Source organism: Odocoileus virginianus, chromosome 23 (genome assembly GCF_023699985.2).
Source record: "Odocoileus virginianus isolate 20LAN1187 ecotype Illinois chromosome 23, Ovbor_1.2, whole genome shotgun sequence".
NCBI lineage: Eukaryota > Metazoa > Chordata > Mammalia > Artiodactyla > Cervidae > Odocoileus > Odocoileus virginianus.
This window is the reverse complement of record NC_069696.1, coordinates 6,076,916-6,099,953: the sequence shown is the minus strand read 5'-3', so window position 1 is coordinate 6,099,953 and position 23,038 is coordinate 6,076,916. Positions and strand designations below refer to the sequence as shown.

The following is a 23,038-nucleotide window of genomic DNA, read 5'->3' as shown; positions in this document are numbered from 1 at the left end:
TGCGGGGACAGACCCAAACTGGGGGGAACCACACCTCACTCCCCACCCAGGTCGCCAGGGGGTGGGCCCGCTGGTCACGATCTGCTCGGCCCTGCCTCCAGAGCTGCGGACCCGGCGCCATCTGAGCTGCTCGGAGGACTCGGACCTCTCCAGTGATGACGTCCTCGAGCGGACCTCCCAGAAGTCCAGAAAAGAGGTGGGCGGGCCGTGGCCGTGACTCTGTCCCTTGTTCAGCCCCCACCCCCACCCCCGGACCCTAGCCAGCCCAGTGGTCACACTCACTGTGCCCGCAAGGCACACCTTTGCAGGAGCAGCTATTACCCTACTGGAGCACATCCGCCTTCCTCTTGGTGCATAGACCCCCGAGTCTGTCCAGTTCACCTGTGCTCTTCCTCCAGCCGCATCAGTTAGTGAGGCTTCATTCAGAATAGAAGCACCTATTTACTTCAGGCAAGACTTCCTCCAGGAGCCTCGGAAGTAGTGCTCATCTGAAGAAAGGGGCTTTTGATTACAAACAGAAAAGTAAAAGGACCCTGGCTTTTCTTTTTCCTTCTTTGCGTTCCCCCTACAAGCCAGAGACTTGGGGAGAACATGTGACCACGTTTACCCCCAGTCTTAAGAAAGCAGATGTTGTTATGTGGGAAACCGTAGGACGGTGGTCTCCGCAATAAAGACTGCCCCACGTCCTAATTGCCCAGCAGTCAGTGTGCAGCCGGCCTCCATCCCTCCCCCATGGGGCACGTCTCCCGTGGGGCTCCTGCAGGGACAAGGGCTGGGCGTCCATGCACACTGGCCCAGCCAGCTGCTGACCAAGGAAACCCTCTTGTCCCCTCCAGCCGAGAACTTACACGGAGGAGGAGCTGAATGCCAAGCTGACCCGACGTGTGCAGAAGGCAGCTCGGAGGCAGGCCAAGCAGGAAGAGCTGAAACGGCTGCACCGTGCCCAGGTAAGGGCAGCAGAGCCTCCCATCTTCCCAACCTGCTGCCCCCATCCACACAAGGGCGAGGGAGGAGGCAGGGCGGAGCCACTGTCCCCTGGCCTGTGCCTCTGGCTCGATGCAGCTGTAGAAGCCTCGCTTGGGGGCAGCTGTTGGTGGAAACAGATATGCCCAGCCTGGGGTCTCCCAGGTTCCCAGCTCTGGAATAACCACCGTAAGCCAGCCAATCCGGCTGGCCTCTGACACACCGGGGTTTACAGGTTGGCGCTGTCCTCAGGCCCAGGCCTTCTGATGTTTGTTTCTCCCTTTTAACAAAAAATAATTTTTTAATGCAAAGTATTCCCTGGTGACTCATTGGTAAAGAATTTGCCTGCCAGTGCACAAGACATGAGTTCGATTCCTAGGTCGGGAAGATCCCCTGGAGAAGGAAATGGCAGCCCACTCCAGAACTGCCTGGAAAATACTATGGACAGAGGAGTCTGGCTAGTACAGTCCATAGGGTCACAAAGATTCAGACACGATTTAGCAACTAAACAACAACAGACTAGGGCTTCTGGGTGCAAGGTCCTCCCAGGGGTCCAGTATCCTCAAGAAACCTTGTTCCTTGCGGAGTGTGGCTGGTCCACACCACATGGGTGCTGCTGTTTTTTTCTTGAATTGAAGTATGCTTGTGTGCTAAGTTGCTTCAGTCTTGTCTGACTCTTTTCAACCGTATGGCCTGTAGCCCGCCAGATTCTTCTGTCCATGGGATTCTCCAGGCAAGAGTACTGGAGTGGATTGCCATACCCTCCTTCAGGGGATCTTCCCAACCCAGGGATCAGACCTGTGTCTCATTATGTCTCTTGCATTGGCAAGCAGGTTTAGTGCCACCTGGGAAGCCCTAATTGAAGTACAGTTGGTTTACAGTGTTATGCCAATTTCTGTTGTACAGCGAAGTGACTCAGTTATACACACATAGACAGTCTTTTTTTTTTTTAAATCTTTTCCATGAGAGTTTATCCCAGAAGATTGGCTACAGTTCCCTGTGCTGTACAGTAGGCTCTTGTTATATCCATTCTGTATATAATACTTTGTACCTCTTACTCCAAATTCCCAGTCTTTGCCTGTTTACTCCCCACCCCCTTGGCAGCTGCAAGTCTGTGCTGGGTGTTTTTTACTCTTGTGGATGCAGGGTTTCCAGACTGTCAGGAAGCCCTGCTGGAGCATGCTCAGCCTCTCTGTGTGCCCCGGACAGCCACCCAGATCCCAGTGTCCTGGCTACCTGAGGGTTCACCCCCCTCCCCCCTCCTCTCCCCTCCCCTCCTCCCTCACTCTGTGTGTCCTCCCCACCCTCCCCCTCACACTGCGTCCACCCCTCCCTCTCACAGTGTCCACCCCTCCCCCTCACATTCACACTGTGTATGCACCCCTCCTCCTCACACCGTGTCCTCCCCTCCCTCCCACACTCAGTGTTCTCCCCTCCCCCTCACACTGTGTCCTCCCCTCCTCCTCACACTATGTCCACCCCTCCCCCTCACACTGTCCTCCCCTCCCTCCCACACTCACAGTGTTCTCCCCTCCCCCTCACACTGTGTCCTCCCCTTCCCCCACACTGTGTCCTCCCCTCCCCCTCACACTATGTCCACCCCTCCCCCTCACATTCACACTGTGTCCACCCCTCCTCCTCACACTGTGTCCTCCCCTCCCCCTCACACTATGTCCACCCCTCCCCCTCACATTCACACTGTGTCCACCCCTCCTCCTCACACTGTGTCCTCCCCTCCCTCCCACACTCTGTCCACCCCTCCCCCTCACATTCACACTGTGTCCACCCCTCCTCCTCACACTGTGTCCACCCCTCCCCCTCACATTGTCCTCCCCTCCCTCCCACACTCACAGTGTTCTCCCCTCCCTCTCACACTGTGTCCACCCGTCCCCCCACACTGTGTCCTCCCCTCCCCCTCACACTATGTCCACCCCTCCCCCTCACATTCACACTGTGTCCACCCCTCCTCCTCACACTGTGTCCTCCCCTCCCTCCCACACTCAGTGTTCTCCCCTCCTCCTCACACTGTCCTCCCCTCCCCCCACACTGTGTCCTCCCCTCCCCCTCACATTCACACTGTGTCCACCCCTCCTCCTCACACTGTGTCCTCCCCTCCCTCCCACACTCACAGTGTTCTCCCCTCCCCCTCACACTGTGTCCTCCCCTCCCCCTCACAGTGTCCTCCCCTTGCCCCTTACACTCACTGTGTGTCGCCCGCAGATCATCCAGCGGCAGCTGGAGCAGGTGGAGGAAAAGCAGCGGCAGCTGGAGGAGAGGGGGGTCGCCGTGGAGAAGGCGCTGCGTGGGGAAGCAGGTACCGCTGGGTCTAGAGGACAGGGTCCTTGGGAAAGCCCCACCCTACCCCCCATGGGAGGCTAGCTGCCGTCCCACGCTCTGAGTCAGTGGGTCTCCAGCAGGATTCTCTGGTCCCCTGGGATTCTCTGGTCACTGGGATCTGGGGCTTCCTGTGAAGCAAAGGAGGAGAAAGGCCTATGCATCTGGGGCTCCCCGAGCCTGGCCCCCACCCCCCGTCTCAGGGCTCCCCCTGCCCTTGTCCCCCATGTCTGCTGGTGATGCCCTGGGCCTCCCCCTCCCTCCCCTCCCCATCGTCTCCCCAAGAAGACAGTGGCTGGGAGCAGGGCAGGCTGTGCACAAGGGGCCATCACAGAACTGCACGTGCAGCTCCCCACCCCTCCCACAGGCCTTGCTGTGGGTGGCATCACAGACACCCCAGGGTGGACCAGGCTTGGTCCTGGGGGTGGGCACTTGGGGCAGAGCAGAGTAGAGGCTGGGAAGAGGCTGTGAGGGCCGTGTACTGGGGCAGACCATGGGGGCCATGCGGTCAAACCACTCTCCCCAGAACCTGCAGAGAAAGCAAGGAGGCACCCAGCGCCCAGGATGGCCTCTTGGTTCAGGACCTTGAACCCCTGGACCAGCCCCACTGCAGCCCCACCCCCACTCGAGGGATTCTTCCCTGCTTTCCCCAGCGTCCCTGAGTCTGGAGCCTCCACCCTTTTGTGGAGAGCACTGCAACCAGGGTCAGAACGAGCTCATGCAGCCTGCAGTGAAGACAGGTGCTGTTGTGGTTGTGCTCCGGGGTGGGGTGGAGTGAGTCTCCAGGCAGGTGGGCTGAGGATAAACCAAAGAAGAAGAAGGAAGAGGTGGCCACCAGTACAGTCATCACTGCCTCTGATCTTGCTGGAAGACTGACCGACAGCTGGCTTCTGAGTGAGTGCCTGGTGTCAGGATGCATCTGTGGGGTTCTGGAGGCCCGGCGCTCGGTGTGGAGCCAGGCAGGCACGAAGGAAGTCTCCTGTCCAGGGCCTTCCTGCACGGAATTCAGCCAGCGGTCGAAGGGTGACCTTCAGGTGAAGAGGGGATGAGGCAGAAAGATGAGCTGTGATGTCTTGGTCTTGCCTGATCCTGGACTCTGTGCCACCAGAGTGAAAACTAGACCCTGTGTCCAGGAGTGGGGGCTCAGGTGAACGGGCAGTGCCCCCGTGCTGCATGCCCTGACCCCAGCCTCCTCAGTCAAGCCTTGACCGCCTGGAGGGAGCTGTCCTGTACCTGGTGTGAATGGGGACCCACAGCCGTGCCCTTGCTGCTGTTTCTGCTGGCTGAAGGTGCCAGGAGGGCCCTGGGCCCCCGGATCCCACCTGCCATGGCGGAAGGTGGTCCCTCACAGGGACCTTATCCTAGTGTATGTTCCCCACGGCACTCATGGCCCTGCTGGCTGCCCATGGCGTGTCCTTGACGGCCCCTCGGCATTTCCTTATCAGACTGCTGCCTGCCAAGGGGCCAGAGGAAAGGGCCCACTGGAGACTGGCCTGGGATTTTGCTGAAATTCCTCTTTCTAGTTGTTTAGATAATTACCCCTTTGCAAACATATACAATCAGAATTTCATCTGTGTCAGTGGTTTTCAAGCTGTTTTATCAGCAGCAGAATCCCTTTTTACAAGAGAAATTATGGTTTCAAGTTTCTGTTACTGTTACTGTTAAATGTTACTGTTAAATGTTAATGAACACAGATTGGAAAATGCAGGTTGTGGTAGAGAACTGCAAAAACCTCAGTGTCCAGTCCAGCCCTGGTTGCAGGGTGGGCACCCTGGTGTGCAGAGGTGGTGATTGCAAATGGAAGCAGGTCATGTACAGCCATGGGAATTCAGCGTGTGCACAGTGAGAATGGTCTAGGCGTCTGAAGCTTAAAGTTGGAGCTGCTGTCGCAGCAGAATCGCTACGGATCCAACTGCAGTTTAGATTCCTGGGCAAGAACGGACCTCAGATATATGCTCCCAAACGTGCAGTGAACCCAGAGCCAGCTGTACTGTGAGTCATGTCACCCGGAGGGCCGGCCTGTGCCTGGAGGGTCAGCCTGCACCTGGAGGTTCGCTCTGCACCAGGAGGGTCAGCCTGTGCCTAGAGGGTCACCTGCGCCTGGAGGGTCACCTGCGCCTGGAGGGTCACCCTGCACCTGGAGGGTCAATCTGCACCTGGAGGTTCACTTTGTGCCAGGAGGGTCAGCCTGCACCTGGAGGATCACCCTGTGCCTGGAGGGTCAGCCTGTGCCTAGAGGGTCAGCTGGTAGGATGCTTTGAGGGGTGGGTTCCCTGAGTGAGACTGCTCACAGGCTAGGACTTAAGTCGATGAATGAAGTGTCCTGACAGGCTGGACGGACACTCACACACACAGGGCAGAGGATGCCTGGTGGTCCTGGGGCCGCACAGAAGCAAGTTGACCTGACAGCACAGGTCAGCGTGGTGATGGGCTTCCATGGGTCACAAGCTGGTGGATCACAGATTCGAATGTGGTGTGTCCAATTGAAATTTATTGCTGAATTAGAAGTAGTTGTGAGTCAGGTATTGGGAGAGCCCAGAACACCACGTGCAGAGCCTGGGCATTCCAGAGAGCAGGGTGAAAACCAGAGTTCTGATCCAGAGTCCACTAAGCAAGACTTTCCAGCACTTCTGTCCAAATGTCCATCTCCAGTTCATATACAGGCAGTGGTATCTCTGTTGGGAAATTCCCACAATGCATTCCGGAAACAGGATGGAGTAGCTGGACAGAGGAGCCCAGAGCTTTGCTTTCTTCATTTCAAGCACCTCACTTCCTGAGTTGTGTTCCCACCTGGCGACATCATCTTCTCTTGGGCTTTGTGTCCCTTTGCTCTTGCTGGTGTGCTTGCCTGTGGCCGAGCCCTTGAGGCGGCCCTTGTGGGCTGAGCAGCACTGGTCAGCTCCTTTCCTGAACCAGCCATTCGGTCTCAGTCCATGGGTTCTCTGAGGTGTCACTGGTGGCCGAGCTGCCCTCCAGAGAAGGCTGACGTGCATCCAGACAGCAGGTCTGGGGTCAGAGCCTCAGAGAAGACCGAGATTCCCAAGGTGTGTGGTCTGGAGCAGCTGGGAAGCCCTCTTTGTTTTCGGAACCTACTGGGACAGCCTCGTTCAGCGTTCTGGTGTCTGTGTCCCCCACGGGGAGCCCTCATGTGGAACTGGACGCTGCCGGAACCAGCTGTTGGGTTGTGAGATGAGGAGGAAAGGGTGGTAAGCTGCAGCTGACTGCGCTTTCATTTGTCATGGTCCTGGGTTAACTCTTGCCGCGCTGTGACAAACAGAAGTGCTGGTGGGGCAGCTGTGGAGCGAGGCGCCACTGTTTCCTGCTCTCTGGGGGCCTGGTGACCTTGAGGGCCACAGAGCCTCCTTCACTCAGACCAGTTTAGCAGATGTGGTTCTGCTCCACTTGGGGTCAGTGTGGACAGGCAAGCTGAGAGCTATCACGGCCTCTTTAGGCGTTCACGTCTGGCCTTCGGCCTCTTAGTCTGGGGCTTCTGATGCTGCAAAACTAGGAAAGTCCATAGCCTTTGACCTGCCCCTCACATTAGTCTGAATTAGATGAGGTTGAATCCCAGCAGGATCTCCAGCAGAGCCAAGGCCCTGTCCCAGCTGCTGGTTGGCTACATGCTGCCCCCTTCCACCCCCGCCCCTCGCCTTGGTTTTCAGGACCACCCCTGGCACCGGGAGGCCTGTGGCCGAAGCATGTGTGTGGGGGTGCCTGGGGGAAACGCATGCTTTCTGCTGCCTCCCTGGGTGTTTCTTATGCTTCACGCCCTTGACTGCCAGGGACTGGGGGGCCAGAGGGTTACCTGATCCAATAACGCTTCCCCGATTCCTTGTTGTAGACTATTGGGGAGAGTCTTATTACACTGACCTCATCGACTTGCATCTGGGTGGTATGTATGCAGACCTGTTACAGAACTAACCCTGCTGACTCCCCCCTCCTCCCCTGCCCCCGCTCACAAAGAGCAAGAAGTCAGCCTGATAACCATAACCGGATGGTAAAGCACAGGCCCTTTTCCAGCTCAAACAGAGCAGTGTGCTGACTCGGCCTCGTCACACGTGCGTGGCGGGGGAGACCTGAGACAGCCCTTGTTGCTGGGCCTGAAACTGACCTGAACTGGTAAATTTAGAGGTTCACCAGCCACAGCATCAGCCTCTGATCCAATCTGCATCCCAGCCCCACTGACACCCATTTGGTCTTTTGATGGTAGCAACTGGTGTGCATGTACATACACACTCAGGCAAGCATGCACATGCTCCACCACAATCTTCCCGAGCCCCCTCCCTCACACCTTCCCCAGGATGCCCACAGCCTCTGTCAGCACATGTTTATGCTGACCTGAAAGGTCCAGGTGCCCAGGGGAGTTGTCTGAGAATGTTCCCCCTACTCTGTCCTGGGACTGCTGTGTCTTCTTTTCACCAAACTGAGAAATCGAGACCAGTCCTGTGTGTGTGGTCCCTGCAGCCTCCGAGCCTCCAGACCCGGGCCTGTTAGAACTGCAGAGTCTCACCCCCTCCTCCCACCCTCACCCCTGACCTTCTGAGTCAGGGATCCTGGAGGTGAGGCCTGGTCCCTGCTTTAGCAAGCGTCCCAGGCCACTTCTACAGTAGAACCACTGTCTCAGAGTCTGAGTCCAGTCTGTGGGTGTCTTGCTGCACAAGGCTCACTATTTGTGCTGGACCAGAGAAGCACCCAGGCAGGAGTATCGCCTCTAGACCTGGGTGGTAACTCTTCTGGACAGCTGCCCTCATGTCAGGAGCTGAGCCAGCTGCTACTCCCAGGGCTCCCAGGCCCAGCGCTTTCTTGAAGTCCTGCATCCTGGTCAGGTGGTCAGACCTCTTTGTCTCCCAGGCAGGCTCTGTGCCTGAAAGTGGACAAGAGCAGGCAAGATCTTTCTCTCTCTCTCTTTTTTTTTTTTTTTTTTTTTTACCATAATTCCATTCTTCTAAGAGAGTCTCTTTTTGGCCCATTCATTTAAAAACCAAGCATGATTGTAATTGCAACTCAAGATAGAGCCCTGGTCTTAGAGAGGCTACACCAGTAAGGAGGCTTCCGGCCTCCTTGGGGTGGGTGTCCTGGCCTCCCCTCTGCTTTCTGATCCCAGGTCCCCGGGTCCACCCTCTCCACGGCCCTCCAGGGTTTGAGCTTCCAGTGTCCAGGTGCTGCCACCTCATGGCCATTGGTGCTGTAAAAGGGCTCATGCTTACACCCCAACTAACAGATCCCACCCTGACTAATGTCCTGGGCTCACTTTCTGCCTCCTTCTGACACCTCTGGGAACGTCTGTGTCAATTCCAAATGAATCTCAATTGTTTTGTTTAATTCAAAGTCTCCTGGGAAGGACTGTCAAACCTATTTCTTTGAAACTGCATTCAGCCTCCCCTCCCAGCTTGAGAACGTTAGCCACACTGATGACCTCGTGTGGCCAGTTCTGTTCCCTTCACTGCTGATGCTTGAGTGATAAGATGCTGGCTGTTTCCATTTCTGTGTCCCTGGATTCCAGCTTCCAGCCTTCTGGATTTAGAATTCCAACAAGTTCTGAGGGAGAGTGAAATATGTAGAAAGAGGAGCTCAGTGTATCTCTGAATTATAAACCCCTGCTGCCCGATTCGTGTCCTCACCCATCAGCCCGCTGTGGCTCTAGGGTCTCCGCCCTCACATGGCAGCTACCGCCACCCACAAGTCTGGGGGGAGAAGGTAGATGTCAGAAGCAGCTCCCATTTCAGTTCCTGCTGATGTCTCCTCCACAGAGCAATTGGTAGTCTCATTATTGGGTGGAATTTTACCCTCTTGAAATCTGGATCCTGAGATGTAGAGCCTGATCACTTGCTGCATGGGCTCAGTTGCTCAGTTGTATCCAAATCTTTGTGGCCGCGTGGACTTTAGCCCACCAGGTTGCATCCCCAAAGGGCCATGGGGACCCAGTACCGATTGTGCTTCCTGTGAGGTGAGAGGGAGGAGTCCAGACTGAAGTCCCTGCCCAGCCCCTGCCTGTCGCACTGTCATGCCCCCCTGGGGTCTTAGAGTGACTCTCAGCTGACTTAAAGGCTCCAGACCTGTTGAAAGTCTTCTTTTGAGCCAGAGAGTATCAAGACTCCTCTTCACAGAGCTGCACCTTGGGGTTGCAGAGGACCCATTAAAGAACAGAGACAGGGTCCTGCTGCCCAGCCACCGCCCTTGTTGCTCTAGACCAGGGAGGAGACCTGGACGTCTTCAGGTGAAGACTGTATCTCTTCCGGAGAATTTTGAATTAGAAATATTCACACCCCATTTCTGGTTTCCAGACTTCACATCTTGATTTGTACATCTCCAGGGGAAATGGAAAGAGCATGAGTGGTTTAGAAATGGCGTAAGGGACTGGGGAGGGGGTTTTCATTTTTTGCCATGGGTTGTGATGGGGATGTGTGCCCACCCCGCTCTGAGCCTTCCTGTGCTGTCCGCTCCCCTGAGTTGATGTTGGCTGATCTGTTCTGTCTGAGCATGAGCCTGGCTCGGTTTTGCTTTTAAGAAATGTCAGTCCTTCAGATTCCCCAGCATTCCTGTGTGTACGTGTGTGTGTCCCAGTCTGTGTGTGTCCCAGTGTGTGCATGTCCAAGCCTGTGTGTGTGCGTACACGTGTGTGTCTCAGTCTGTGTGTGCACACACGTGTGTGCCTGTCCCAGCCTGTGTGTGCACATGTATGTGTGTATGTGTCCCAGCCTGCGTGTCTGCACATGTGTGCGCGCGCGCATGTCCCAGCCTCTGAGTGTGGGCGTGTCCCAGCCTGTGTGTGTGTTTGTTAGAGCTCAGTTTTCATGTGCTTTTCCCTCTTCGTTTCCCCCCAGTCTAGAGGTTTGTCTCGTACTGAATTCCCAATAAGGCATCTCTCCAACTCTATGCTTGTAAGCCAGGGCTGTCAGGGAGAACCTTCTATCCCATCAGATGCAGCACGCCGCCATGCGGCTTGCAAACCAGCCACAGTGTTCTGGTTACCCTGAGGGTCCCTGCAGTGAGGCGACAAGGCGGGAGGGAGGAAGCAGTGCTTCGGGCAAAGCCTGTATGAGGGAACAGGAGAGACGGAAGCAGAGAAAGAGCAAGCGGGAGGAGGAATTGCCGCCAGACTGGCTGGGACTGCCCGCTGTCACAGCCCATGGGGTGCTGCCGGCCCTGGGCCGCAAAAGAGGCAGGGTGATGTCAGAGCGACCCTGAGCGGGGAGATGGGACTGGCTTCAGGCCGCTTTGTGTCCCCAGCCCCACCACTCACCCTCTCTGGGCCTCTCCATTCGGGGGGGAAGGGCGGCGCGGTGACCCTTCCAGGTCTGGCGCCGGCCCCTCCTCGGGCTGCCTCCCTTTGTTGGGTTTGCTTCCCGAAGGAAGGCCCTCTGCACTGGGAGGGAGGGGGAGTGAAGCAGATCCTGGCCAGGGTATGCACGGTTGACCCTGCGCCTCGGGGCCCTCCTTGGACCGCAGAGCTGCTGATACTGTCCGGGCAGCCGCTGGGGCCAGTGCTGGGGCTCAACAAGGCTGCCCATGTGCCCGTGTTTTGGTCTCTGACACACTCTCATGCCCAGTGCATACAGCTCTCTGGAATCCATGGGATGTGCCTCGCTGCACGATGATAAGTTGCAGCTTTTCAAACTCTTGACTCGTGTGGCCTGCCCCGATGTCGGGGGGGTGGGTGCTGGTGACCGTCACGCCCTTAGGGCCGTGGGCTGTGGGCACTTGGGGTGGTGACTGGGGTCTGCGAGTGATGCACAAACAGGAGCATGACTGACAGAAGTGACTTCTGTTGCTGTGAGAGTGATGACCATTCTGCGCCTCCCGTGGGTGAACCACATCTGTGTCTCTCACATCTCCTGACAAGGAGAGATTAGCTTCAAACTGTGCCTCTGTGCCTCCCTTGCACACTTATGTCAGGTTCAGGCCTGGGGTGGAAGCTCACCTTGTTTGGTTGATTTTTCTTCTCCTTAAAACAGTGTTTATTGGTTGGTTTTCTGATTATAAAGTATACACTGTGCAAACACTAGAGCACTCAGGAAGGTTCAGGAAGAGCGTCACAACCCACCCTTCGGGGCTCTGGCCCTTTTGTGTCTGCACTGCCCGTTGCCACCAGGGAGCCCCTCCAGATTTCTGTCCTGAGTCCTGTCCTGTGGTCTCATGCTGTCCTCTGTACGGAAGGGCATCTGGGAGGTGCTCTGCATTAAAGGGTCTAAGCTGTGTTCCGTGATGTCTGGAAGGGGAAGCACATTTTCACTGCACCTGCAGGCACAGGCTTCCTTGTTTGGATGCGTGTGACCATGTTGAGTCTCTGACCTTGCTGATGAGCACAGATGCTGTTCCACTGTCTCCACAGTCTGTTTGTGTGTAACATCTGTCCCAGGGGGCAGCAGAGGTGGGGACCCTATTGTTTGAGGGTGTGTGCAGGTGTCTGAGCACCCATCTTGAGGCAGAGAAGCCTGGATGTAGACGAGTATAAACTGAGGGTGTTTGTAAGAAAGGAGCTTCTTGCTTGCCTCAGTGACCAGCTGGTCATGGCCACATCTGTCCAGAACACTGAATGACTGTGATCGCTGCACATGCACCACACATACAGCCTCTGCACACACCCACCACACACACACAGCCTCTGACACACCCACCACACACAAATGGCCTCTGCACACACACACACAGCCTCTGCACCCACCCACCACACACACATAGCCTCTGCACATACCCACCACACCCATGGCCTCTGTGCACGCACGCACACACACAGCCTCTGCACATGTCCACCACATCCACGCACAGCCTCTGCATACCCACCACACACACACAGCCTCTGCACACCCACTACAACACATGGCCTCTGCACACACACACAGCCTCTGAACACACCCACCACACAAACACAGCCTCTGCACACACAGACACAGCCTCTGCACACACCCACCACACATGCACAGCCTCTGCACATACCTACCACACACATGGCCTCTGCTCACACACGCACACACACACAGCCTCTGCACACACCCACCACACCCACGCACAGCCTCTACATACCCACCACACACACACACACACGGCCTCTGCGCCCACCCACCACACACACACAGCCTCTGCACACCCACCACACACACACATGGCCTCTGTCCACACCCACCATACACCCAGAGCCTCTGTCTGCTTTAGTCCTGAAGTTTTGCCTGATACCAGGCTCAAAAGCCTATAGAGAACATGCAAAAGGACCTTAAAGATAGAGAGCACAGGGCACCTGCACTCACTCCCGTTGCACAGTGACGGGCCTCTCAGCACACTTCTGCTTGGCCCTCGTGTTCACCTGAACAGGGTTCTCTCTAATGGCCCAGCCCCTGCTCCCCGCCCCAGGGGCCGTGGCTCCTGCATGTGCCTGTGGTTCTGTGATGGTCCCTTGCTGAGCAGGCCCGGTCCCTTGAGAGCCCAGGCCCCGAGTCCAGCCGTGTCCCCTGCACGCCGTCTGCTCTCGGTCGCCCCGTCCACGACTCCCCGGCTTTGTTTCTGTGAGTTTTGGACGTGTCCACAGTGTAGCAGTGTGCCCGCTGTGGTGTCGGCCCTTGGAGGAGAGGAAGGGGCAGGAGAGGAGTGCTCAGCTCTCCACGGCCAGAGGCGGGGTGGTGATTCATCCAGATGGGGCTGCCTCTGGGGAACTCACTGGGCCAACAAGTCCTTGCTCAGGGTCAGAGCAGAGCGGGTGTCAGCCCTGAGGGTGCTTAGATTTACCCACATGGTGATCTTGAGAACTCTCACTCAGGCAGGCCTGCTGGCACATTGGGTGTTTTCAAGGAGGATCCCCAAGCCCCAGAGGCGCCCGTGGTCATTCCTAGCTTCCCACCCTGCCAAGCAAGGACCTGAGGAAGACAGTGCCCGCCCGCCCGGGCCCAGGGCGACTCCTGACCAGTTTCTGTGCTGGATGAAGGAAGGACTGAACTCATTTGTAGATTGTGTTTCCCTTGCTTCTGCTTTTCCATTTCTTGTATTTTTTTTCTTTTCCTCCTGTTGTTCCTTTCTCACTTTTATGCTTTTTGTCCACTTCACCTTCTCCCTGTCCCTCCCCACTTCTGAATGCCTCCTCCTCCTCTCTGTCCGTGTTGTCTCCTCCTCCTCCTTGTTTGGCCCTTTTTGAAGTTGAGCCCAGTGGCGGGACTCCACGGCGTAGACCTCTCTCCTTCTGCCCTTGCTGTGTCCAGGAAGGTAACGTAACCCCCACCTTCTCCCCGCGGCCTCTCAGGGGCGTAGCGACACTAGTCAAGCAGGGACCCGAAGCCCAGCTCTTTCTCTTCTTCCTCTGACACCTGGTAGCCCTGTTACAAACCCCTGAGTATGTGACAGTCCCTCACAAGGTACAGTATCCCTTCGACTGTCTCGGGGGGGACTGGGGAGTGGGGTGAAGCCAGGGAGCAGGTCCAGCCCTCGGGCCGCTCAGGCTGCAGTGACCGCAGTTCCAGGTCACCGCTCGTGGTCGGGCCCTTCCGCCTCACATCCCGGAACGCGGGCAGTGATTTGTGCTGGTGGAGTCGAGGAATACTGTCCTTACCAAGGCTGGTCTACGCAGATGCCCCATTCTTTCCAGACAAGCACTGAAAGCAGACTTCTTTCCCTGTGTCTTGCTGAGTGTGTGTGTTAACTGTCTGGTTTGCAGTCCGTTGTGGTGGTGATTGTCGTTGACCGCATGCGGGCGGGGCCGGGGAGTGTGGCTCCTGCTAACCCGCTAACCTTCCTCTTCCCTCCCCGGCGCTCGCTCCCCGCTGACCGCCACCAGCCACGTCCATCTCGGCCGTCCCTCTGGAGCTGGCTTGAGCAGTGAGGGAGGCGTCCTGGCACCCCGGGATCACCCTCCACACCCTGTGGGTGCCCCGTGCAGAGCCGCTCAAGAAGGAATGGGCACAGCTGGACGGGGCTGCTTTCGAAGCCAAAGAGTCGAGTTGCCGGGCGGGCAGGGAGAGCTGGCCCAGCACTCAGCTCGTGCTGCACAGCGGCCAGGGCCCAGGGCGGTGCAGTGCAGACGTGCCCTGCCCTCTGGGTTTGATCTTCCTGGGAGAGGACTTCCGACCCATGCCCCCAGAGCTTGGAGAGATCTCTTAGCTCAGCTGTGAGCAGACTTCAGGGCCCATGAGCACGTGGTGTCCTTGGCAGAGGTACCAGCTGTGCTCACGTGCAGCTTCCCTGAGACTGAGGGCGGCTTGTAATCTGAAAACAGCCAAGAGCCACCACAGTCTGGTTTCTGCACCTGGGCGGGACCCACCACAGACGTGGGCTTCCTGGTGTCCCCTCCGTGGTATGGCTTCTTGGAAGGCTCTTCCTTCTCTCCCCCTGCCGCAGCTGAGCCTGAAGGGGGTCAGGCCACTGCTGGTTGAGACCGAGATGTCGGCCGAGGGGGTGCGGGCATCTGAGTGTGGGCAGCAGGGACCCCGGAAGCTGCAGCTGGGCTTGGATCAGAGGGGGGAACCTGCAGTCTCCCTGCCCTGGGAGAGACCCCCACGCCTCCTGGGGCTGTGCTGCCATGCAGGGGTTGTGGGGAGCACTTGTCAGGAGCCTGAGGGGTCACAAGATTGAGAGAGGCACCTCCCTGGTCAAGATGTCAGAAATGAGGCAGCCTCGGGTCAGCGGCCACAGCGAAATGCTGGCCCCCTCATTCAAGGGTCCTGGAAAGCAAGGGCAAGTGTGCTTCTAGTCTGCCATCTGCCTCTTCACTAGACTGGTCCCCTCAAAATAGACCTAGGACCCAGCAAGTCCCAAATATATGTGAAATGAATGGAAAAGAAAAGGAGGGCAGAGCACTGAGAACCTCCCCAGAGAAAGCAAGCGGTCCAGCAGGAGGGGCCAGGCGAGCCACTGGGGGGTGAGGGCCGGCCGAGGGGGACAGAGGAAGGCGCAGGCTGCCCTGGGGGGGCCCTTGTGGCCCAAGACACATGGCCTGGCCTGGGCACAGCAGGCAGCCCTTCACATTTGTCCCCGTGTGACAGTCCTTGGCGGGAGATGGCGGCACTGTGGCCTGACATGCCCTCTCTCGGCAGGCATGGGCAAGAAGGACGACCCCAAGCTGATGCAGGAGTGGTTCAAGCTGGTGCAGGAGAAGAATGCCATGGTGCGCTACGAGTCAGAGCTGATGATCTTGTGAGTTCCCTGGGCAGGGGTGGAAGGGGGTGTGGGCCCAGGGCCTGTTGCAACAGAAGCATAGCCCCTCCTAGTGTGGGGGATGAGGGTTGTGCCACCCCCACCAGTCACCTCCTTGTTTCCCTTTCCCCCCAAACCCCCGGAAACCCCAGTGCTCGGGAGCTGGAGCTGGAGGACCGGCAGAGCCGGCTGCAGCAGGAGCTCCGCGAGCGGATGGCAGTGGAAGGTAGGCGGGGTGGGGCAGGGCGGGCACGGGGGCGGTTGGGGCAGGCTCCCTGCCTCCGCCCTGCAGGGGACTCACCTGTGTGGTTCTGCCCAGACCACCTGAAGACGGAGGAGGAGCTGGCAGAGGAGAAGAGGATCCTGAATGAGATGCTGGAGGTGGTGGAGCAGAGAGACGCGTTGGTGGCCCTGCTGGAGGAACAGCGGTTGCGCGAGAAGGAGGAGGACAAGGACCTGGAGGCCGCCATGCTGTCCAAGGGCTTCAGCCTGCACTGGTCCTGAGCGCCCGCCCAGCCCTGGCTGGTCTGTGCACTGCCTGAGCCAGGCTGCTTCCCCCAGATCCCCCTCCCGGACCCCAGGTCTGAGTGGGCCTGGCGCCTCCGGGGAGTTTGCGCTCAGGTCCACGTGGCTCTGAGAAGGGTTCAGGCATCTGGGTTATGGGGAGCCCTGGGTGAAGCTGGTTGTCCAGCGGCTCAGCCTCCTTGGAGGAAGCCCCCTGCCCGCCAACTCCAGAGGGCGAGAGTGTAGGGGCGTGCCCAGGAAAGGTGTCTGGGAGGACCCAGTGACCACGCTCCCCTGGCACCATGCAGAAGTGGATGAGAAGCCCAGCCCACACCCCAGGCCTCTCCTGGCTGTGCCCTGCGGCTGCTGCATTTGCTTTTAATTCATAACACTGGAAAATACTGACTTTGGGGTCAGGCAGGGCCCCGAGTTCTGGCCCCGCCAGCAGGCTGGCCTTGTCATGGACGCCTCGCGGCGGGTGGGAGGCCGTCCTCCATGCCTGGTTCCTGTGCTTGCACCAAACAAGGCTGACAGCCTGGGAGATGCAGCCTCTGGGGACCCTCTTTGTCAATTAACTTATTTTTTTATACTTGAAGAGAAGCAGCTTCACTTTTGTATCTTTACTGGGACCCTGATGCCCTGGCACCCCAGTCGGGGCATGGAGCTGGGTCCCAACTGACTGTGCTGCCCTCCATTTATCACCCCCTTCTTCCTGGGGCTGACCGGAGCCCTCCTGTCAGAGAGACCCTGTGTGGGCCCCAATGCGCTGCTCCCATCCCCTGTGCCTGGCCCCAGGTGTCCACGTCTGCACCGCTCACTCATCAAGGATGTACTTGAGCTGCTGGAGGCCAGGCCGCGGGCCAGGTACTGCTCAGAATCCTCCCTGTTGAAATCCCGGGTCCATAGGACCTGTGTTTTTCTCCGTTTTGGAGCCAAGGTCTCATCTCCCACGTTGACTGAAGACGGTTTAGGCCGTGGCACCAGCGTGAGGGACCCTGCTTGGTGAGGCCCGGACCCAGCATCCGGAGCTGTGGTGACAGCACGCAGACTGGACTCTGGTCGGGAAGTCACACACACACACACACACACACACACACACACACACACACGGCAGCTTCTGCCCAGCCCTCTGCTCACGCCTCTTCATGGGGAGGCACTCTAGGGCCGTGGTTCAGCCAGAGGCTGACCGTGTCCAGCTCCCAGAATCTGCAGTGGCCGTGCCCGTCTGCAGAGGAGCTCAGTCGGTGCCAGGCCGGTCCCGAGACCCTCCAGCCCGCCTGGTGGAGCAGGACCACACGCTGGAAAGGGAGGCTGTAGGGGCAGGATGAGGGACATCCACACCAGCCTCAGAACGTTCTTGGGGAACCACATCGTGCCTCAACTTGAACACATTCATTCTCACTGCAAAGGAACAGAGAACTGTCTTCTTGAGTCTGTCCCAAAGCTGTCGTCTGTCACCCCCTGGAATCCAGGGGGCTCGTGGCTCTGACCCTCACTTCCTGCTTGTTGAGGCAGAGCCTCTATTTCTGTTCTCCTTTCTTAACAGGGGAGCAGAGGGTGTTCTAGATTCCATCTTTAAACCCCAGCCTTCCGATAAAACTGGGCTTGGGACAGGATTCATCGCCTGTGTGGCCTTTGCCAACCCTTCCCACCCACCACCTGGTGCACCGTGACTGCCAGGCCCGCCTGCGAGCCCGTCCACCCAGGACGAGGACGCGTTTATGAAGTAGCCAGGAGGGACGCGGCACTGCCCCATGGAAGCGCACCGTGCCTGCCGACATGAGGAAGGCCTGGAGCTGCAGAGAAGCTCAGAAATGCTCCCCAGCTCCCTTCCGCGGTGCTGCGACTTCAGGTTCCAGTAGAGCACTTTTTCTGAACGCTCCATTTCATAACCACTAGTGTGCAGGTTGTCGTAGTGCCTGCTGATAGGCTGCTGCAGTTTCCAGCTCTGGGGATGCTCAGCTCCTGTCACATCCCCACGAGGGCAGGGCCGCAGGAAGTCTCCCTCTGCAGCGCTGGGTGTGAGTGAGCCCACGCCACAGCCGAAGGCTCAGCCTGCTCAGATGGCGTCTTCCAGCCTTCGCCCCAGGAGCCATCCTCCAGCTGCCCTGACCAGCAATGAGAGGCTATTCCCGATCTTTTCAAAGAGCAGGATTTTCTTCAGTAGGGCAGAAAGTGGAGTTTACAGAAAACAACTTTAGAGGTGGAAACAACTGACCTACAAAGGGGAATGGGCCATTTTATGCGCAATAAAAGTTTCTAAAAGAAACACAGAGTGTATGTCTTAACTCACTCTCCTGAAGTTGATAGGACCCTGGGCACCGCCCTTCAGGGGTGGTGTCCACACATGGCAGCGTGCCTGTGGGTTTGAAGAGTGCACTTTTGTGCCTTTTCAGCCAGCTTTATTTTTGTTCATATTATTCTGTCTCAGTCGCCCACTGAAACCACTTGAGCAGGTGTGTGGAGCGACCAGGGGGTATGAGGCTGCCCTTCAGAGCGGGGCCAGCAGAGTGTCCTCCTTGTCAGGGTGACCCTGAGGCCCGCAACCTGGTGCCAGGAGGGTCTGCAGCCTCCAGGCCTAAGTCGGTGAGATGTGTTGACCTCCCCAAGTGCATTCCGGGTGCAGGGGCTGAGAGAGGCCTGACGTCCTGGCCCCTGTGCGCTCCTTGGTGTGCTGACTGCAGGGGTGTGGCACCTCCTTCATCCCAGAGCAGATCCCCAGGGCACAGGCTGCCCTTGGCAGTGGCAGTGGGTGGGTCAGCACTGAGCAAGGCAGCTACTTCCCGGAGCCCCTGGCACCGTGTGGGCATCGAGCAGAAAAGAATCAGAGCGTGACCTGACGTTCTGGGCAGGAGGTCTGGGTCGGGCCGGTGCCTGCAGGGGAGGGGCCGTGCTGACCCCCTTTGGTTCCTTGGGGCCCTTGATTAGAACTGGAGATGGGCAGGGTTGGCTGCGGTTCACAGGTACCCACGTGGCAGCAGGCGGTGGTGGCTTCAGGGTGACAGCGGAGGGCAAGCCGCCTGGAGCTGCTACCGTTCCCTGTGAGAACCCACCTCATCTGTGGCTCCGAGTCTATCCAGAGCCTGGTGGCCACAGCCCTGTCATAGGAGCTGCAGTGGGAAGTGGGAAGCACACGCAGGCTGTCTCTCTGATCAAAAGACTCTCCCCATGGGACGCTCAGTGAGGAGGGAGGAAGCCATCCGTCCTGGTAGCTGGGCCAGGGCAGGACACACGGGCCTCCAGCATGGCTCCCAGACGGCCTGTGGCTGCAGGCTTGGCAGGTGGTGTTTGGTGGCATCCCCACCTCCCATGTCCCCTCCCTGAGGTTGCCTGGCAGCTGGTACTTCATCTGGCAGTGGAGCCCCAGATGCTGTGGATCTGAGGGGGCACCTGCTCGCAGGAAGACGCAGAGGGAGACAGCGGCCGGCGCGCACACCACCCCATCCCCACGCTGCCTCTCAGAGCCGGGTGCTGGTTCTGGGGTGGGACTGGGCTGGATGGGATCCAAGCCAAGGACCTTACCCCAGCAGTGCATGACCTGATTCCTGGAGACTAGTTCCCAAAGGCCCCAAAGGGCTGAGGCGCCTGCATCTTGCATATGCCTCACCTGGCATGACTTGACGTTCTCCTCGGAAGGTTGGAGACCCAGGAGGACAGAGGAGCTGGTCCCTCCAGCCCAGGGCTACCTCACGCAGTCTGCCAAGCCCACAGAGTTGCAGTTTACTTGTGATGATTTTTAAATGCGGGCCCAAATCTGTTTCATCCCAGAACTTAGTTTATTGCTCTGCAGAGACAGCATCCCAGGACGTTTCGAGGGGCCACCACCAGGAGAGCGTGAGGCTGGATGATGCTAGGCCTTCCACAGTCAGCTGGAGGGGACCTCCCAGAAGGCCTCCATCTCCGTTCCTGAAAGTTCTGGAGAGTAGCCTGGGCTGCCAGGTTTTCCAGTGGAGAGATGTCTGGAAAAAGTCTCCAGAAGAGCCAGGTGTCTTCACCCTCCTAGGGAGGGTTGCAGAGGTAAACAAGGATGAGACCTGTTGGTGGTGACCATGTCCTTGGCGAGAAGGAGGGGGAGCAGGGAGGAAGTGGCAGGGCTAAAGTCAGGTGCTATTTCTCCTTCTGTGTGGAAGAGGATCTCTTTCCCACTTAATAAGCAGATGCACACCCTTGGGGCAGGACTCCCCCGTTAAAGCCCCTGAAGGCCCCCCGACTAGTGGGCATCCAATGGGGCCAGGCTGCCATGTCTCAACACCCCCCAGCGTCCCCGCCCCCAACAACCTCCACTCCCTCCTCTGCTGCAGGTCTGGAAGGAGTGGTCAGCAGAACAGGGCCTTCTGCCCTGAGCTCTTTGTCCAGGCTGAGGACAGCCGCTCCTCCAGCATCTCCCAGGGGCCCTGGGGTGGGGTGGTGGGAGGAAGCTCACTTCTGCTGCTGGAGAAGCTGGGTGGGAGGGTGAGGGATGAAAAGACTTGTCGGAACAAGTAGGAGCCCGCTGGTGTCACTGGGCTCTTCCCTGGAGTCTATTCTGACCACAGCCAGGCCATGGGACCCAGAGGGTCCCTGTGGAGCATTCTCAGGCACCAGGCAGTCCTGTGGAAGTGACTCTGCTCTGGTTCCCGGGGTGGAGGCCTCCCTGGTTAATGTTGGTTGTTGGCTGGAGCTTTGCCCGCTCCAGGGCCGGCAGCTCTCCTCCCCCTCTCCACTAGCAGGATCTGCACTACTGTACTCTCTCCTGACTCTGCTGCCTGTCCTTCAAGGTCCAGAGCCTCGACTATCTTGGTGGGAAAGCACCTTGGAGGTTGGGAGCTAGTCCACCCCCGCCCAGGCCCAGACCTTTCTCTATGGATGGGATGGTGGCCGCTTCCAATCAGCCACTCGCCCTCTGCCTCCACTCCCTGGCCTCCCACAGTGGCCCCTTGGAGTGGGGCAGGGAGCACAGAGGAGGACCCTGCAGGGCCCTGGTGCCGGAAAGTGCTCTCCCAGCCTCTGCTGGTCTGGCTGACAGTCTAGAGCTGAGAGGGCCCAACCCGCAGGAACTGACTGTCAGTCCCGATCCCTGCAGTGAAGCGCTGGGGTAGCCTGGATGGAGGAAGGCTTGACCCCACAGATTAGGAGTCAGCTGGGTGCCAGGTGGGAGGAAGTGGTGTCTGGGAGCCCTAGAGGCAGGACAGGGGCATCTTGGGAGGGGCATCCAGGGGTGGGGCATGAGCTCAGCTGCTGCCTAGAGCCCCCACCCCAAAGGGATTTGTTTTCGGGAAGTCAGGCCTCACTTCCTAGGTTTCGAGGGACACAAGCCCATCAAAATAGCAGCAACAGTATGCACGGCCCCTCAGAGTCCCGAACTCAGCCCTGCAGGCTCCCAGGGCCCTTGGCTTGTCCTCCCAGCCCAGGCTCCGTGGTGGAAGCAGCTCAGGAGGTAGGTAGGAGACGTCCCTGTGCCCCTCTCCTCTTCCTGCCCCTTCAGAACCCAGTGCCCTCTGCCTGGATCACCTTCCAACCCCTTACTTCTGATTCCTGGCCACCCAAACAACAGCTTGATATTTGGACACATTACAAATCGATCACCAGTTGGTCTAGTTAACATCCATCACATCACATACTGAAATTTTTTTTTTCTCTGGATGAAAACCTGTAAGGTCTACTCTCTCAGCAACTTTCATGTACACAACACAGCAGTGTTAACCAGTCCCCATGCAGAATATTTCATTCCCGGGACATATTGGTTTTATAACTGGAAGTTTGGGTCTTTCGACCTCCTTCACCATACCACCCACACCCGACCCCTGCCTCTGGGAACCACCAGTCTCTTCTGTATCTGTGAGTTTAGGTGTTTTTAGATTCCACATGTAAGTGAGATCACACAGCATTTGTTTTTCTCTGACTTATCTCACTAAGCATAATGCCCTCACAGTCCATCTACATTCTTGCAAAGAGCAGGAACTCCCACTTATGGCTGAACAGTATTCCATTTCAGTTCAGTTCAGTCGCTCATATATATACATATATACACACACACCCACACGCACACACACATCTTCATTACTGGTTTATCAGCCCTCGGACACTGAGGTTGTCACTGTACCTTGGTTGTTGTAAATAATGCTACAGTGAATGTAGAGGTACAGAGAGCTCTTCAAGATAGTGATTTCATTGTTTTGGATAAATACCCAGATGCAGAATTGCTAGATCATATAGTAATTCTGTTCTTAATTTTTTGAGGAATTTCCATAGTATCTGCACCAATTTACATTCCCTGCATCAGTACACAAGGGTTAGTACACTTTTTTGAAAGTGAAGTCACAGTCAGAGGCCTGGATAAGGAGGCCGAGAGGCATGTTGTCCATCCATCACTCAGAACAGGTGAATGAGAGCTGGTGCTGAGGCTGGCACGACTGGTTGTATGCACTGGTTAGAAGTTATACTCCTCCTGACAAAACTGCAGTGAGAGCCCGGGAGCAGCTTTTAGGGAACATGATTGGGCCAGGCTGGGCCCCGGGGCGTACTGGCAATGCATTTGTTGTCCTAGAATGCAGCGGAGGTGGGGGTTGGGGATGGCTGATGTCAGGAGATCTGTCCTGGGTGTTCATTGGAAGGACTGATATTGAAGCTGAAACTCCAATACTTTGGCCACCTCATGCGAAGAGTTGACTCATTGGAAAAGACCCTGATGCTGGGAGGGATTGGGGGTGGGAGGAGAAGGGGATGACAGAGGATGAGATGGCTGGATGGCATCACCGACTCGATGGGCATGAGTTTGAGTGGACTCCGGGAGTTGGTGATGGACAGGGAGGCCTGGCGTGCTGCAATTCGTGGGGTCGCAAAGAGTCGGACACGACTTGAGCTACTGAACTGAACTGAATGGCTTATGCAGGCAGCCTCAGCGCTCAGGTACGGAGGTCTGTTTCCAGCCACCATGGGGAGAGAGTGCTGAGCTGGGACCCTGATGGGTTGCTTGTCCTGTTGTCCCTTCATACAGTCCTGCATCGATTGTCATGAACATGCCCTTGTTCAGATTTCCTAAATGGTCCCTGCTCACACTTCCTTCACAGGTGCACATAAAAACCAGAGTTTCCTTAAAGTTAGGTGTGAGATAAAGCCGGACTCCCATGCATTGGAAATTGGC

The 23,038-nt window shown here is 57.4% G+C and overlaps 1 protein-coding gene across 7 annotated transcripts in view; it reads left to right on the top strand.

Moving 5' to 3' along the window:
- MICAL3 (microtubule associated monooxygenase, calponin and LIM domain containing 3) overlaps positions 1-18,184 on the top strand; it is a 141,604-nt gene extending 123,420 nt beyond the window's left edge. For 6 of the 7 annotated variants that reach the window (XM_070453283.1, XM_070453286.1, XM_070453285.1 and 3 more), the window contains 7 exons: positions 51-196; positions 837-947; positions 3,184-3,277; positions 13,423-13,488; positions 15,312-15,411; positions 15,564-15,637; positions 15,731-18,184. In XM_070453283.1, the coding sequence (XP_070309384.1) occupies positions 51-196; positions 837-947; positions 3,184-3,277; positions 13,423-13,488; positions 15,312-15,411; positions 15,564-15,637; positions 15,731-15,915 (776 nt within the window). In that variant the 3' untranslated portion in view covers positions 15,916-18,184. The remainder of the gene's footprint in view (positions 1-50; positions 197-836; positions 948-3,183; positions 3,278-13,422; positions 13,489-15,311; positions 15,412-15,563; positions 15,638-15,730) is intronic. The other variant, XM_070453289.1, reaches the window with a different exon arrangement.
- Positions 18,185-23,038: the final 4,854 nt, after the last annotated feature.